This window comes from Acomys minous, assembly GCF_964271855.1.
Source record: "Acomys minous genome assembly, chromosome: 19".
Lineage (NCBI taxonomy): Eukaryota > Metazoa > Chordata > Mammalia > Rodentia > Muridae > Acomys > Acomys minous.
The window spans coordinates 37,151,165-37,163,295 of NC_140499.1; the positions used below are offsets into that span (position 1 = coordinate 37,151,165).

Genomic DNA, 12,131 nt, shown 5'->3' on the forward strand with positions numbered 1-12,131 from the left:
CTGTGAATGATAAATTGTAGGGAAAAAAAATCATGGATGTAGATGGCTTATTTAGATATCATTTCTACAATTTACTAATTTTATTCTATTTAACAGTGGTCCTTGCTTCTTTTGTCTTTTAGGGTCGTTGCTCCAGGGAGAACTGCAAATATCTTCATCCACCCCCACACTTAAAAACGCAATTGGAGATCAATGGACGAAATAACTTGATTCAGCAGAAGAACATGGCCATGTTGGCCCAGCAAATGCAGTTAGCCAATGCCATGATGCCTGGGGCCCCACTGCAGCCCGTGGTGAGCACACTTCCAACCGCGTCCCTGTCTGTGTGGCCAGTGTCCCGTGTCTGTGCTTAGCCGTGACTGTATGTAAACAGAGGCAGCAGTAGCAACTGCCTAGTACTTTTACCCTGTGAGGTTACTTACCTTCGTGCCAAAGGACTGTGGTCAGTGACAGTCTTGCAGTATCCCCTAAAACTCTCTTCAAAGTTAATCATTCACCTTGCAGGTGTTAACCTCGTATTTGTTAAAAAGAGACATCAAACTCAGCTTAATTAAAATACATTCTATGTTACCTTTAAAGGTGAAAAATGATGCTTTTCTTAAAAAGAAAAAAAGAAAACCGATGAATGTCTTTCATTTTGAGGCTGTTTCTTCCCCTATTCTCTCCTTGAAGAGAACCCCCGTAGTTCTTTCTCAAAAAGGAGACTTTGTGAAAAACAACTTGAAGTTACTTTGTATTCACAAATGCTAGGCAGTTTATCACAATGCTGAGTTATAACCACAGGCATGGAAGTCTCATCAGAAGAAACTAATTAAAAAGTCAGAATTCCAAGAGCCTTTGAAAAATAGCTAAAAAAAATTTTAAAAATCTAATTTTGATAAGATTTGAGTGATCATACTTAGTATGTTCCTAGCCATGTATGTGAGTAGCTTGCTTATGAATACAAATATCTCTTTTAGTGTTTAGATGTTTGATGTGCATGTGATAAATGACTTTAATAATCTTATTTATGTCATAGGTAATGTTTTGTTGAAATGGTGTTTATGTTCATTATTGTATAGAAATCCTAAATTATTTATATAAGTAATGAAATTTATAGCGATCAGAATATGTCTGACTAATTTATCGCTAACATTTTGAACTGTTATAAGGTCATGAGAACACATGTTTTTCTAGCTTGTTAATTGTAACATGCGTGCTAACTGATTTTTTTCCTAATACATTTTAACACCTGAACTCAATGTAATTATTATTCTCTCTTAGAACTTAATGCAACAATCATTCCAAAAAAGAGGGGGGGATTGCATTTCGAGGTGGGAGGGATCCCCATATTACACCGGCAGTGATACCAATTATCAATACTGTACAGTCGAGGTGAGAGAATATTATAATTAATTCTCTATCATTTTTAATCTGATTTTTATTTTATTACATTATTGGGGGCTCAAAATGTGATATCTTTATTTTTTATGACATCTCCTAATTTTGTATGTCTTTATGGTGATAACATAAATATTTTTATTTAGTTAAAAATGTTTTATATAATCATTCTTTCTTACAGAAAATTCAGTTTAAAAGAAAATAACTCTCCTGCATTTGGTCCTCATGTATGGTTTCAAAGTTCTTGGACTGTTTCTACTTTAGTGTATAAGTTCGCCTCTCCTTGAAGTGAGGTCCTTCTTTCCACTAAAACTTGTAAATCATACTTACTGATTTCTGTGCTCTCTGAGACCCAGAGAACATTTTATATAGGCAAGTGTACGCCTGGGATGGAGTAGTCCCTGCCATGGTCCACGAAGCTCTCTGGGAAGTTTTAGCCCATCTCCTGACCTTGTCCTTAACTCCTACACACATGACTGATCCAGGGTCATATATGCTTAGCCTTGGGACAAATTTTCCAAGACCTGCATTGTCTCTGAAATGCTAGTGACATTGGTGTTTACATAGTCACTAAATCATAGATTTCTGAAGCCATCGGTACTTAGATTTCTGGTAGCTCTGTTTTAAAAAATTCTGCTTAGACAAAGTAATTATCTGTATTAGTTATGAGTGCAGGTGTTATGTTAATTTCCCCCTCACATTGTTACATTTCAGTGGGAATTACCCTCTACAAAGATATTGTGAAACCACAGTTGAAAAGCCTCCTCTATTCAGGATGATGTTTTTGTAATAAGTATTGAAATCATTTTAGTTATTCAGACCTAAAGCATTTTTACTGTAATGACTGTGGAGAAGGCTTTAATCCAGGAAATTTGCCTTCAAAACCTCCCCTGAGACTTTTTGATCCTCTTTATAGTCAGCCTGGTTTTGATAAGGCTAATGACACAGGAATACAGAAGTAGGTGGGCTGGTCACCTCCAGGTGTTCGCTGGAGCTTCAGTGTGGGCTGCAGGTAGAGAGTCAGACTGAGCTATGAGATGCCCTGTCACTAACAGAGAGGAGGACTGTGGCTCTGAGCACACATGGGAGTGTTTGAGGGCATAGTGCAACATTGAACACAGATCTGGCAGAAGTGTCGTAAACATGGGAATTCTGTGGGCACAACCCACGGTATCAGAACATTGGGGTATCAGAGCCAATGAGGAGAGACAAAGATTGCAGTCAGAGAGATTACAAGATTTTAGTTCCCAGGGGTCAGCCGATTGAACCCCAAACCTAATATGAACATATATGTATGGAACAAGGAGGGGACAGGGCTGGAAAAAAATGGAAGCAAACTTAGATGCAGCCAGTATGGTGTTCCTCGTGTCGAAAAGAGGTTCATAACTGACAGACAGGAAAAAGAGGAAGGAAGGAATTGCCCAGACCTCTCTAATCCAGACTCTTCCCTGAAGTTGGAAGGAGTTATAACTCAGAGCCAGGGCATAAGCCACAAGTGGTGGCTTCAAATGAGCTGCAGTGTCAGCACTTGTCAGCAGAGTGTTTCCAAGGCAACTGAGGTGACTGTTAACCAACAGTCACCATACCACCAGACCATGACATGCTGCTAATTTGGTTAGTTCAGGAATTTAGGACATTCATGCTTTCATTAGATTGTTTTCATGCAGTATACCAATTAAAAAGGAATAACTTTTTTGAGATAATTATAACAGTTTGATGGCAGTCTGTTGTACCCAGCACGTTCTGTTCTGTATATGCTGATCTCACAACCTTCCTGTGAGTAGGTAACATTATCATAATAGAGATTAGGGCCCAGAGCTTCAGAGAGGTTAACTATGTTGCTCAGGTTGCTCAGCTAATTTTAACCAAGCCTGGCCACATGTAAAAGCTCATGTGGTAAAAACATGCAGTGAACAGGCTAACAACTTTGTATCCTTTGGTGACTGAATGTTAAATATATTGTCTAGATAGTCTTTAAAGTTATATAAACATCGTTCCCATTTCACAGGATTAGTAAAGAAAAAGGAGTTGGGTGTAATAAAGGGAATTTCTTTGTATGTCTAGTTCATGAATGTTCGCACAATAAATTATAGAATTTTGACATTTACTGTACTTGGCATTAAGATTCCAAATAAAAATATAAGTGATCTTTTATTTAAAAATCTTTGTATCGTATATGATCTTTGAGAATAAATGAGATTATAGCACTTAGTTCTCAAAATTAAAGAAAATTTTCTGCATTCTTCCATATGTGATACATCATGGTAATGAGAAATTTGCATACAATCTCTCTGACTCCGGGCTGCATCTTCTGGATGACAACCTGGAAGCACCTGGCATCTGCCTTTAGGGCCCAGGAAGATGTTCTTTGGAAACTCTGTCCCCACATGCTGTCTGTATTGCAAAGAGATCTGTGTAGTCACTGGGAACTGAGAACTGGACATGAGCTAAGGAGTTCCATTAGTGAGTCCTCACCGGCTTCACTTGGGGTTATCGGTGCCTAGACAAAGTTCCTGGCGCAGCTGTTCCTCAGGCACACACCAACACCTTGAGCCATATAACCTGCATAGAGATCCGAGGCATTTAATGAATCTGGTGTGGGGGGGGGGAAGTAGAGGGGGAGAAAGATGGGGGTGTGGGGAGGGAGACAGAGAGACAGGCACACAGAGAGAGACAGAGAAAGAGAGAGAGAGAGGGACGGAGGGAGGGAGGGGGAGTGCAATTCAAAGTTCTTAGATTTAGTTCAAGTCTCAAGAGTGGCTTTGTTTCTTTTGTGACCTTGGCTTTACCTACCTTTCATATTTCCAATGTTTCTTGGCAGTGGGATGAGGAATGCTTTGAAGTCATCATTTGTCACACTTCCAGGAACACCTAGAATTTGCCAGTACTCTTGTGCCTTACTGTCTTGGTTATCCACTTCATGACAAGAGATAAGGCCGTTTCATTCCATAGTATCTCTAGAAAAATATATCTCCATCATCCCCATTGACTTGTTCATCTGTCAGGCCATGCGTCAGTGATTCTGTGAATTTTCAGTCTGTGACCAGGCTCTGAACCATAGGAATAGACCTGTGTTCATTTGAAACCTTTATACTGAGCATACACATGTACACATGCGCACATTCTACTAAACATATACAGGCACATTCTAAGCATACATGTGAATATATGCATACATTCTTGGAAAATCTGAGTCTTAGAATTTCTGTTTCATAAATCTCATAATTATAAATTTTGCGTTATTATATATGGCCCTTCCATTTCAAAAAGCAAATACTATTTCAGTGTTTTAAAATGAACAACCCTATGATGTTTGCAGTGTTACAGAATAATAATTGTAATACTTAAGATGTAGTGTTTATTATAAAAATTAGGAAACACAAATTTAAGCGTTTAAATATCCATTATAAAGTAACTAACTGCTGAGGCAGAAAAAATATGTAATTAAATATCTTTTGTATTTAGATATCTATGCTAGAAAATAAATAATGTATTTGCTACTTTTTCACGCGAAGAAAATCGGTTAGCAAATCTGTAATGGCTATGTTCCACAGTAATCTCTCGGGTGGGAACAGTGTCAGCTGCTGAGTGGTAGAAGCAGAGAAACATGGGTGGCTTAGGTATTAGTCCTAGAGTCAAGTGAGGGTAGGCTCTACGGAACCAAGGGTAGTGGTGTGGTTCCACTGGGAAAACTTCAATCTGTAGTGTTCTGGTTCCTGAGCATATCTAGGAGTTAGACACGTGGGCTGGGAACACCCAGTATAGACGGAAATTCATAGTCATAGAAAGAGAGCCATGGAGAAACTTGTCTCCTTAGAAACCTTATGTCCAATTTGTGAAGGACACCTATTTCTTTCTTTTTTTTAACAAATACATTTATATTACTACACATGAATCAGACAAACTGTAGCAGGAAGAATCACGAGACAATCATGAATTATATGAATGTTATTTGCATTTGTCAAGCCCAAAGCAACCATCCTTCCTACTTTGTTGGGTCCAAATTTCTGAATGAAAATCAATATCTATCATATCTCATCTCTATTAACTTAAATCATCTATCTTGATCTAAAAAAAAAATCTTATCCCCTAGTAACTAAACTTGATTGTAAGACTAAACTGTCTGGTCTTCAACCCCATCATAGACTTGAGAAGGAATAGAACTTAAAGTCCTTCTGAGTGAACTGCAAGTACAGGTTAGCAGCCTGAAAAAAAAAAATGACTGAGACAATTTACTGCTTGACCAGTCACCCAACACTCTCTAACGTTGAAGCATCATGTTCGGACCCCTAGCCCAATATATGCCAGACATACTTGATAGGCACTAATTATTGAGGGCTTGCTTACCCTGTCTTGGCAGAGTTCGGCCATCGACTCTGCCTGCATCTAAGCGTGCCCATTTTTAGGCAGAATTCTGTCTGGGACACCTATTTCTTTAAATGCATGGGAATAGAATTACCCAGAAGCATTTAAAAGTACTGCCACCCTAGATGTCTTTCCTGTAATTCAGACAAGAAGGAGTGGCCTGGGAAATCACAGTTTAATAGTCCTCCAGGTAATTTTAGTTCGCACTTGGTCATTATGTGAGAGCCACTTTAAACCAGATTGGTATCAGACTCAAATGCGGCCAGTCCCTTCCCTTCCATTCATTCATGGGTAGTGATGGACACTTAAAATTTGTGAGCATTTAGCAATAAATACAATGCTATCCCCTGACAGAGTGGCGAGTCATTCATTGAATGCCTATGGTAGGCCAGGCGTTGTTCTGTGTTGTTAAGGACCTAGAAGGGAACTAAAGGATATCTTCCTACTCTCCTAACAGCCCACCCACCCACGGAAGTTCAAAGGAAGTAAAACCTTATATTAGAAAATTAAATATAACATAAGTAAAGCAGTCATCACAGTGCTGGCACACAGATAGGGAATCACTAGTAAAAATTATGTTTGTGTAGTTAGCTAGGATCATAATGTGAAATTGAACAATATATTCAGTTATAATGAAGCCTGGTTACTGTAATGTGAGCAGAATGTCTCATCTAAAACAAACAAGTAATAAACAGCCCTGGAATTAGTAACTTACAATGACCTTGAAAAAGGTAATGCTAAACCACCCTTCTTTACGCCTTTTTGGAACAAACATAAGTATAAGACACTGTTAGAGGGATGCACTTAGTATCAAATATACAAGTTGCATAGTTAGACATTATCCAATCGGTACTTCAAGAAAATAGGGGTACTTTAACTACCAGTAAATCAGTCCCCATCCTTGCGATTTTATGCGCCCTCTGCAGGACAGCTCCAGCAATGCAGAAGGGACCGTGGTCACCAGATCTTTATGAATACAATATTTGTCCTAAGTAGTTATATATGGTACAGTGACATAAACATTTCAGTAACTTTCTGAAGTAAGTACCAAATGGGCTTTCTGGAAACCCATTTTAATTTACAGTAATGGAATGTAAAAGAAAGGACATTAACTAATGTCCAATCTGCTAGAACTCGGCTAAATTTAAAACAGTCCTAGCTGGTTGCAGCGGTTGTCTGGCTGAGTTTCCATGCACCGTATCTGACTCTGTGCAACAGAATACAAATTTGACTAGAACATTCTCGGACAGAAGTTGAAGTTTCTTGTGTGATTACCATGAAGGACTGCCCTATCATGGTCTGCCCTGGCCTCTAGTACACAAGGAAAAAGCCTAAAGTCAACTGCTGTTCAGGGGATTGTTGAGAGACAGATGCCACTGGACCCAGTTCTAGATACAGATGTTGGTTGTTAGTAGTCTAACACATAGAAACTTTCTACTCCCTGGCGGCAGTTGTTTTGTGTTGAGATGGGTTATGGGCTTGGGGGCAAAGGTCTTATTTTAGGCTACTTCATTAGACAAGGGTCATGGACCTGTCAGAGTTATCAAGCATGGCATTCAAAACCACATGCTTGGAGTACTAGTTATTTTAGCTTGAAAATATCAGTGTGAAATATGCTATGCTGTAAATTCTTCCCAGCAAATCAAAGTATATACAAATATTCTGTCTTTCATATTCTTCTTAGTAGAAATAAATGTATTTGCAGTGCGGAGGTGTCATGTAGGATGTGTGCTCAAGACCCATGGCTGTAAACTTTTGGGACCCAATGCGTTCATATGAAAGAATGTCATTTGCACATAGTAGCATCCCTGGCTTTCCTTGCAGTAGCACCACTCAGTGTGAAAAAAAAATGCAGCCCTTGCCACATGTCTCCAGGGAGTCACGTTCACCCAGAGTGAGAACTACCGCTTTCTGTGGCAGGGACTAAGTGAACTTCATTGTATTCCTCTGCATGTATAATATCACAGAAAGACTAGAGAGATGACAGATTGTTTAATTTCATGTTATAGGACTAACTTCTTCAATGTATATCTTATATTGCACAAAGTTCTGTTGCCAAGCTTTCTGGAATCTTCTTATACTCTGGTGTAGCCTAACTTCTTACTCTCAGAGAAAGGGATTGGCAACACTTTAGTCTAAAGTCACGTTAGTATACAACTGCTCCATGGATCTATTTCTTACGACCAGATAAAGACACTAAACTGTTAAGAATTACCTTGAAGTATAGGTATCATTATTCCATGAGAGAGAGTGAAAAAAAAAAAAAAAGACAGGGACACACTAAGAGAGACAGGGAATAATTGTTACACAAAGCATTAAATTTTAAAACTTGAAATTTTTGAAAATCTGTAATCAGTAAAATTGAAAATTCTGTCTTGATACCCTGGACAAACTATTAGAATAGATTTCAGCAACTATTCCAGACCAGATCTGTTTCCATGGCATTCATATTTGCATAACAAAAGTAACCTACATCTCCTTCTACCTTCTACCAAAGCAGTCTACAGACGCTGACAGCAGTCCTGTGCTGCCAGGTGTACTTCTTGAATTATTCTGTGGCATTTCCTGAGGACTGTCCTATTTCAGTCTTCCCATTCTAGATTTTTCTCTTTGTAGTGAGGCTGATTCTTTGCTGAGTGGCTTATAAAGGATGTGAGGGACTCAGAACATTGACCATTCTGAGAAACCCACACCAGGTGACTAGGCCAAATGCTGTCCTCTCTTCTGCGCTTTATCACCTCTCTCACAGCCCACAAGCTTTGCTGACTATGGGACTCAGTGATACCCAGGGACTTCTGTGTTTGCTTCAGTGATAGGCCCTTATAATCTGTGAACACGTGGCAACAGTCTTTTTCACATGTATCTGACATAGCAGGTACACAGTGTGTGTCTCAGACAAGTTTCTAGGATTGAGTCACAACAAAGGTAGAGAATCTTTGACCACAAACAAGTGGCTGTGCTGAGCTATTCAAGACAGAACCCCAAGTATTTTAAATGCCAAGCTTCTGAGACCCTCTGGAGGGGTTCATGCATAGTCTGCATGCTAGGTTTGCGAAAACCAGTGACCCAGCGGTTGTCTCTTTACTAAAACCTTCTTGGACTAAATTAAAGGCAGGACTAAATAGAAGTGAAGGAATGAAGAATGAATGATAGATGGAGAATAAATGATAGCTGTATAAAGTAAAGTACCAATTTGGAATTGAATTTGCCATTAAATTTTGCTTTTTATTTTAATTTTCAGCCAATGTTTTCAGTTGCACCAAGCTTAGCCACCAATGCATCAGCAGCCTTTAATCCCTACCTGGGGCCTGTTTCCCCAAGCCTGGTTCCGGCAGAGATCTTGCCCACTGCACCAATGTTGGTCACGGGGAATCCTGGAGTTCCAGTGCCAGCAGCTGCAGCAGCTGCCGCACAGAAGCTAATGCGGACAGACAGACTGGAGGTAAGACAAAGAATTGGCTCTTCCTAGTATCCACGACAGTTCGTCAATTGTTTATGGCCAGAACGACTTAAAAAACTGAAAGCTGTGACTTATTTTACAATTTTCAGCATTTTGTTAGAATACAGTTATGCACGTTTGATTAAAATAACACTTATTTTTTAAAAAACCTACAACATCCATGTTTAGGGTACTAAGTGAGGACTTGGAACTGAGATCAGGGTGCCTATTAGTCCACTGTGCCTCAGTTCCCATGAAACTTTGCACATGGCGCTAATAATACTCACACCTGAAAGACTTAAAAAAAATGTTGGGCATGGAAGAATTGCTTCTTGAGTGTTTATTGTAGCAATCAAAAATAGCAAATGATTAATGTCTAAAAGATCTCATAGGCATGGCACACAGTGGCTACTGCACATGAAACATTCTAAAACTCACTGCAACTGTTCTCCTAAGCTCTGAAGTGCTTCCTTTGAGACCAGCAGTTTTATGAAATGCGCCCTGACAGAAGCGTTTTTTAGTAGAACTTCACTTGACTAGTGCAGAGGATGAGCAGATGCACACGCTTTGCTGCTTCCGGCTGAAAAGGGAATTAAAGATAAACATTTTAGTTTGAAAGTATTGTTCAGCATTCTAGCATGGCACGAATTAACAGTTTATGTATGAAAATGGCCTATTAATTAATGACCCACACTGAGCTGCCCTCCTGCCTGTCTCCTAGGAAGGACCTAGAGCTGAGATGCTCTGCGTGTGCTAATTAAGGAGAAAGCAGCAAAGTAGGGTGGTGCTTGTTGGCAATTGAGTCTAATAACTTGTCAGGTTATCAGAAATAGAGTAAGTGCCAGTGTCTTATTTATTCATTAAATTTTATGGGAAGTATTAGAAAGAGTATCAGATGGCAGCTGTATTATCAGGATGTGCCAGATACAGGCATCACACCTTATACCCTTACAACAGCATGATGGGAAAGACACTGTCGGTTCCATCGTTTTACAGGAAAGTCAGGGTAGGGAAAGAGATGTGAGGTAGCTTGTCTTTGCTATCGAGATACATTCTGGTGTTTGGCTTCTCATTACACAAAGGTAGGAGTTCTTTAACAAATGCAGTCTGCAGGTGAAATAGGACAGCAATTGAAATAGTGTTCTTCCCCTGATCTTCCCAAAGCAAACTCAAGATTCTTAATGCATGGCTGTTAATTGATTAATGGGACTCAGATAGCCTGAGAGGAGTGTCAGTAGAGGTAATAAGATTCAGGACTTAAAAACTGAGCTACGTGATCAAAACTCTGTGTATTCTTTTGAAGCTTAGGTAGTTTTTTACAATTGCATTTTGTGATTTTGTTTTCTATCCATGAAGAGCTGCATGTGTGTTCTGTCAGTAGCCTTTGCTACTGCTAGAACAATCTCTCCTCCGAATCATGTGCATTCCTGATAGCAGTAGGCATGCCCTTGCTTCTGTTGACAGGATGTGAGTCATTGTCACAGTCACAGTTAGGAGTTAGGGACTGAAGCGAGAAGCATGTATGTGCCTCTTCCTCCTCTGCATTGTGTTTTCAGAGGCCCAACACACACACACACACACACACACACACACACACACACACACACACACACTTATGGTGCTCCTTAAAGTACTGGAGGGTAAAAGACATAGAAGGGGTGCCCACAATTCTTTTCTCAAGGTTGACACCTCTGCTTATATAGAGATTAAAGCCGTGTTCCATCTTAAAATATTTTGAATTTTTATTTCCTTCCAAGGTAAAATTGGTCTAAATTAAATAGGATCTTGGCTTGGCTTTTCTTGTTATATATTTTCCTCCTTCTCTACAATTTGTCACACATTAAGGAGATTCCAAGTACTTTTTATTTGTATATAATCACTTAGAAGAACTAGCCTTGACAGTACCAAATGGGATTCAAAAGTCTGAAGTTAGAAAGTAGGATTCAGTAGTTACTGCTTATAGGTATTAGCTACGTAAGTTTGGTTTGTCATACTGGCTTCATGTAGCTTATATGTAAAATTTGAATATTGCACTGGTTCGTCTTAATGTCAGAGGACATTAAAATCATCCATTGCCTTTTAATAGCAGCAACAGTAGGTGATAAGACACTTATTTTTTAAAATATGCAAATGTACACATCACAGATGCATAACTTCTCTATTTATATGCTCACTCATTTGTTGTATATTTTTTACAAATGCTGTATGTTCTGTACTTAAAGCTCAGACTGGTTTTCTCTTAAAGTGAACCCAATCTGTTGGTCACTAAAAAGATGCTGCTAAAATTCTGTTTTGTGATCCTGGGATCCTTTCTGTAATGTCCAAGCCTCACTTTAATGGTCAAAGAGTATACTAAGAAACATTACAGTGTGCACAGGTATTAAAAATTCCTGAGCTCTAGACTATGCCTGTGCTTCATTACAAAGTGTTGATAATAAGTCATTGACTTATTCTAAAGAATCACAGTAATTTTGTGTGGATGCATTTATTCTGCAACATCCAGCAGATAACTATACTTCATGTCCTTCAAGTTAATGGTGTTGTGAATATCCGTAAGGCCTTTTACTTGTTGTCTGTTACCAAGGGCAAGAAAAGGCACTCCTAAGAATAAAACTCAACTCATAGCTGCTACCTTGTAACTTTAAATGTCAACCCATCAACCTGCTAGTAAATTAACCAGTCATAGAAAGATGCACACCCACACTGAGATTCTAGGGTAGGATCGTGACATGTAAGACATGACAATGTTGAAGAAGAGTTTAAACATTTGTTAGCATTCCTTTCATAGACATGTTAGGTTTTGACCGTTTCACTAATGAAATGTGTTACCTAAATAGTGCTTTTGTACATGGTACAGGGACAGTCTACTGATGTCTCTGGGACTAGGATCACTTGGGATAGTAGTTTAAATATGGGGCCTCATAGGTGGGTCTCACGGATTGTTTTC

General features: G+C 39.1%; 1 protein-coding gene across 29 annotated transcripts in view; it reads left to right on the top strand.

The window, feature by feature from the left end:
- The window catches only part of MBNL1 (muscleblind like splicing regulator 1), a 178,069-nt gene that overhangs the window by 141,404 nt on the left and 24,534 nt on the right, over nt 1-12,131 (top strand). For 19 of the 29 annotated variants that reach the window (XM_084768885.1, XM_084768891.1, XM_084768886.1 and 16 more), the window contains 3 exons: nt 123-293; nt 1,264-1,374; nt 8,987-9,187. In XM_084768885.1, the coding sequence (XP_084625011.1) occupies nt 225-293; nt 1,264-1,374; nt 8,987-9,187 (381 nt within the window). In that variant the 5' untranslated portion in view covers nt 123-224. The remainder of the gene's footprint in view (nt 1-122; nt 294-1,263; nt 1,375-8,986; nt 9,188-12,131) is intronic. The other 10 variants (XM_084768897.1, XM_084768878.1, XM_084768871.1 and 7 more) reach the window with 1 other exon arrangement.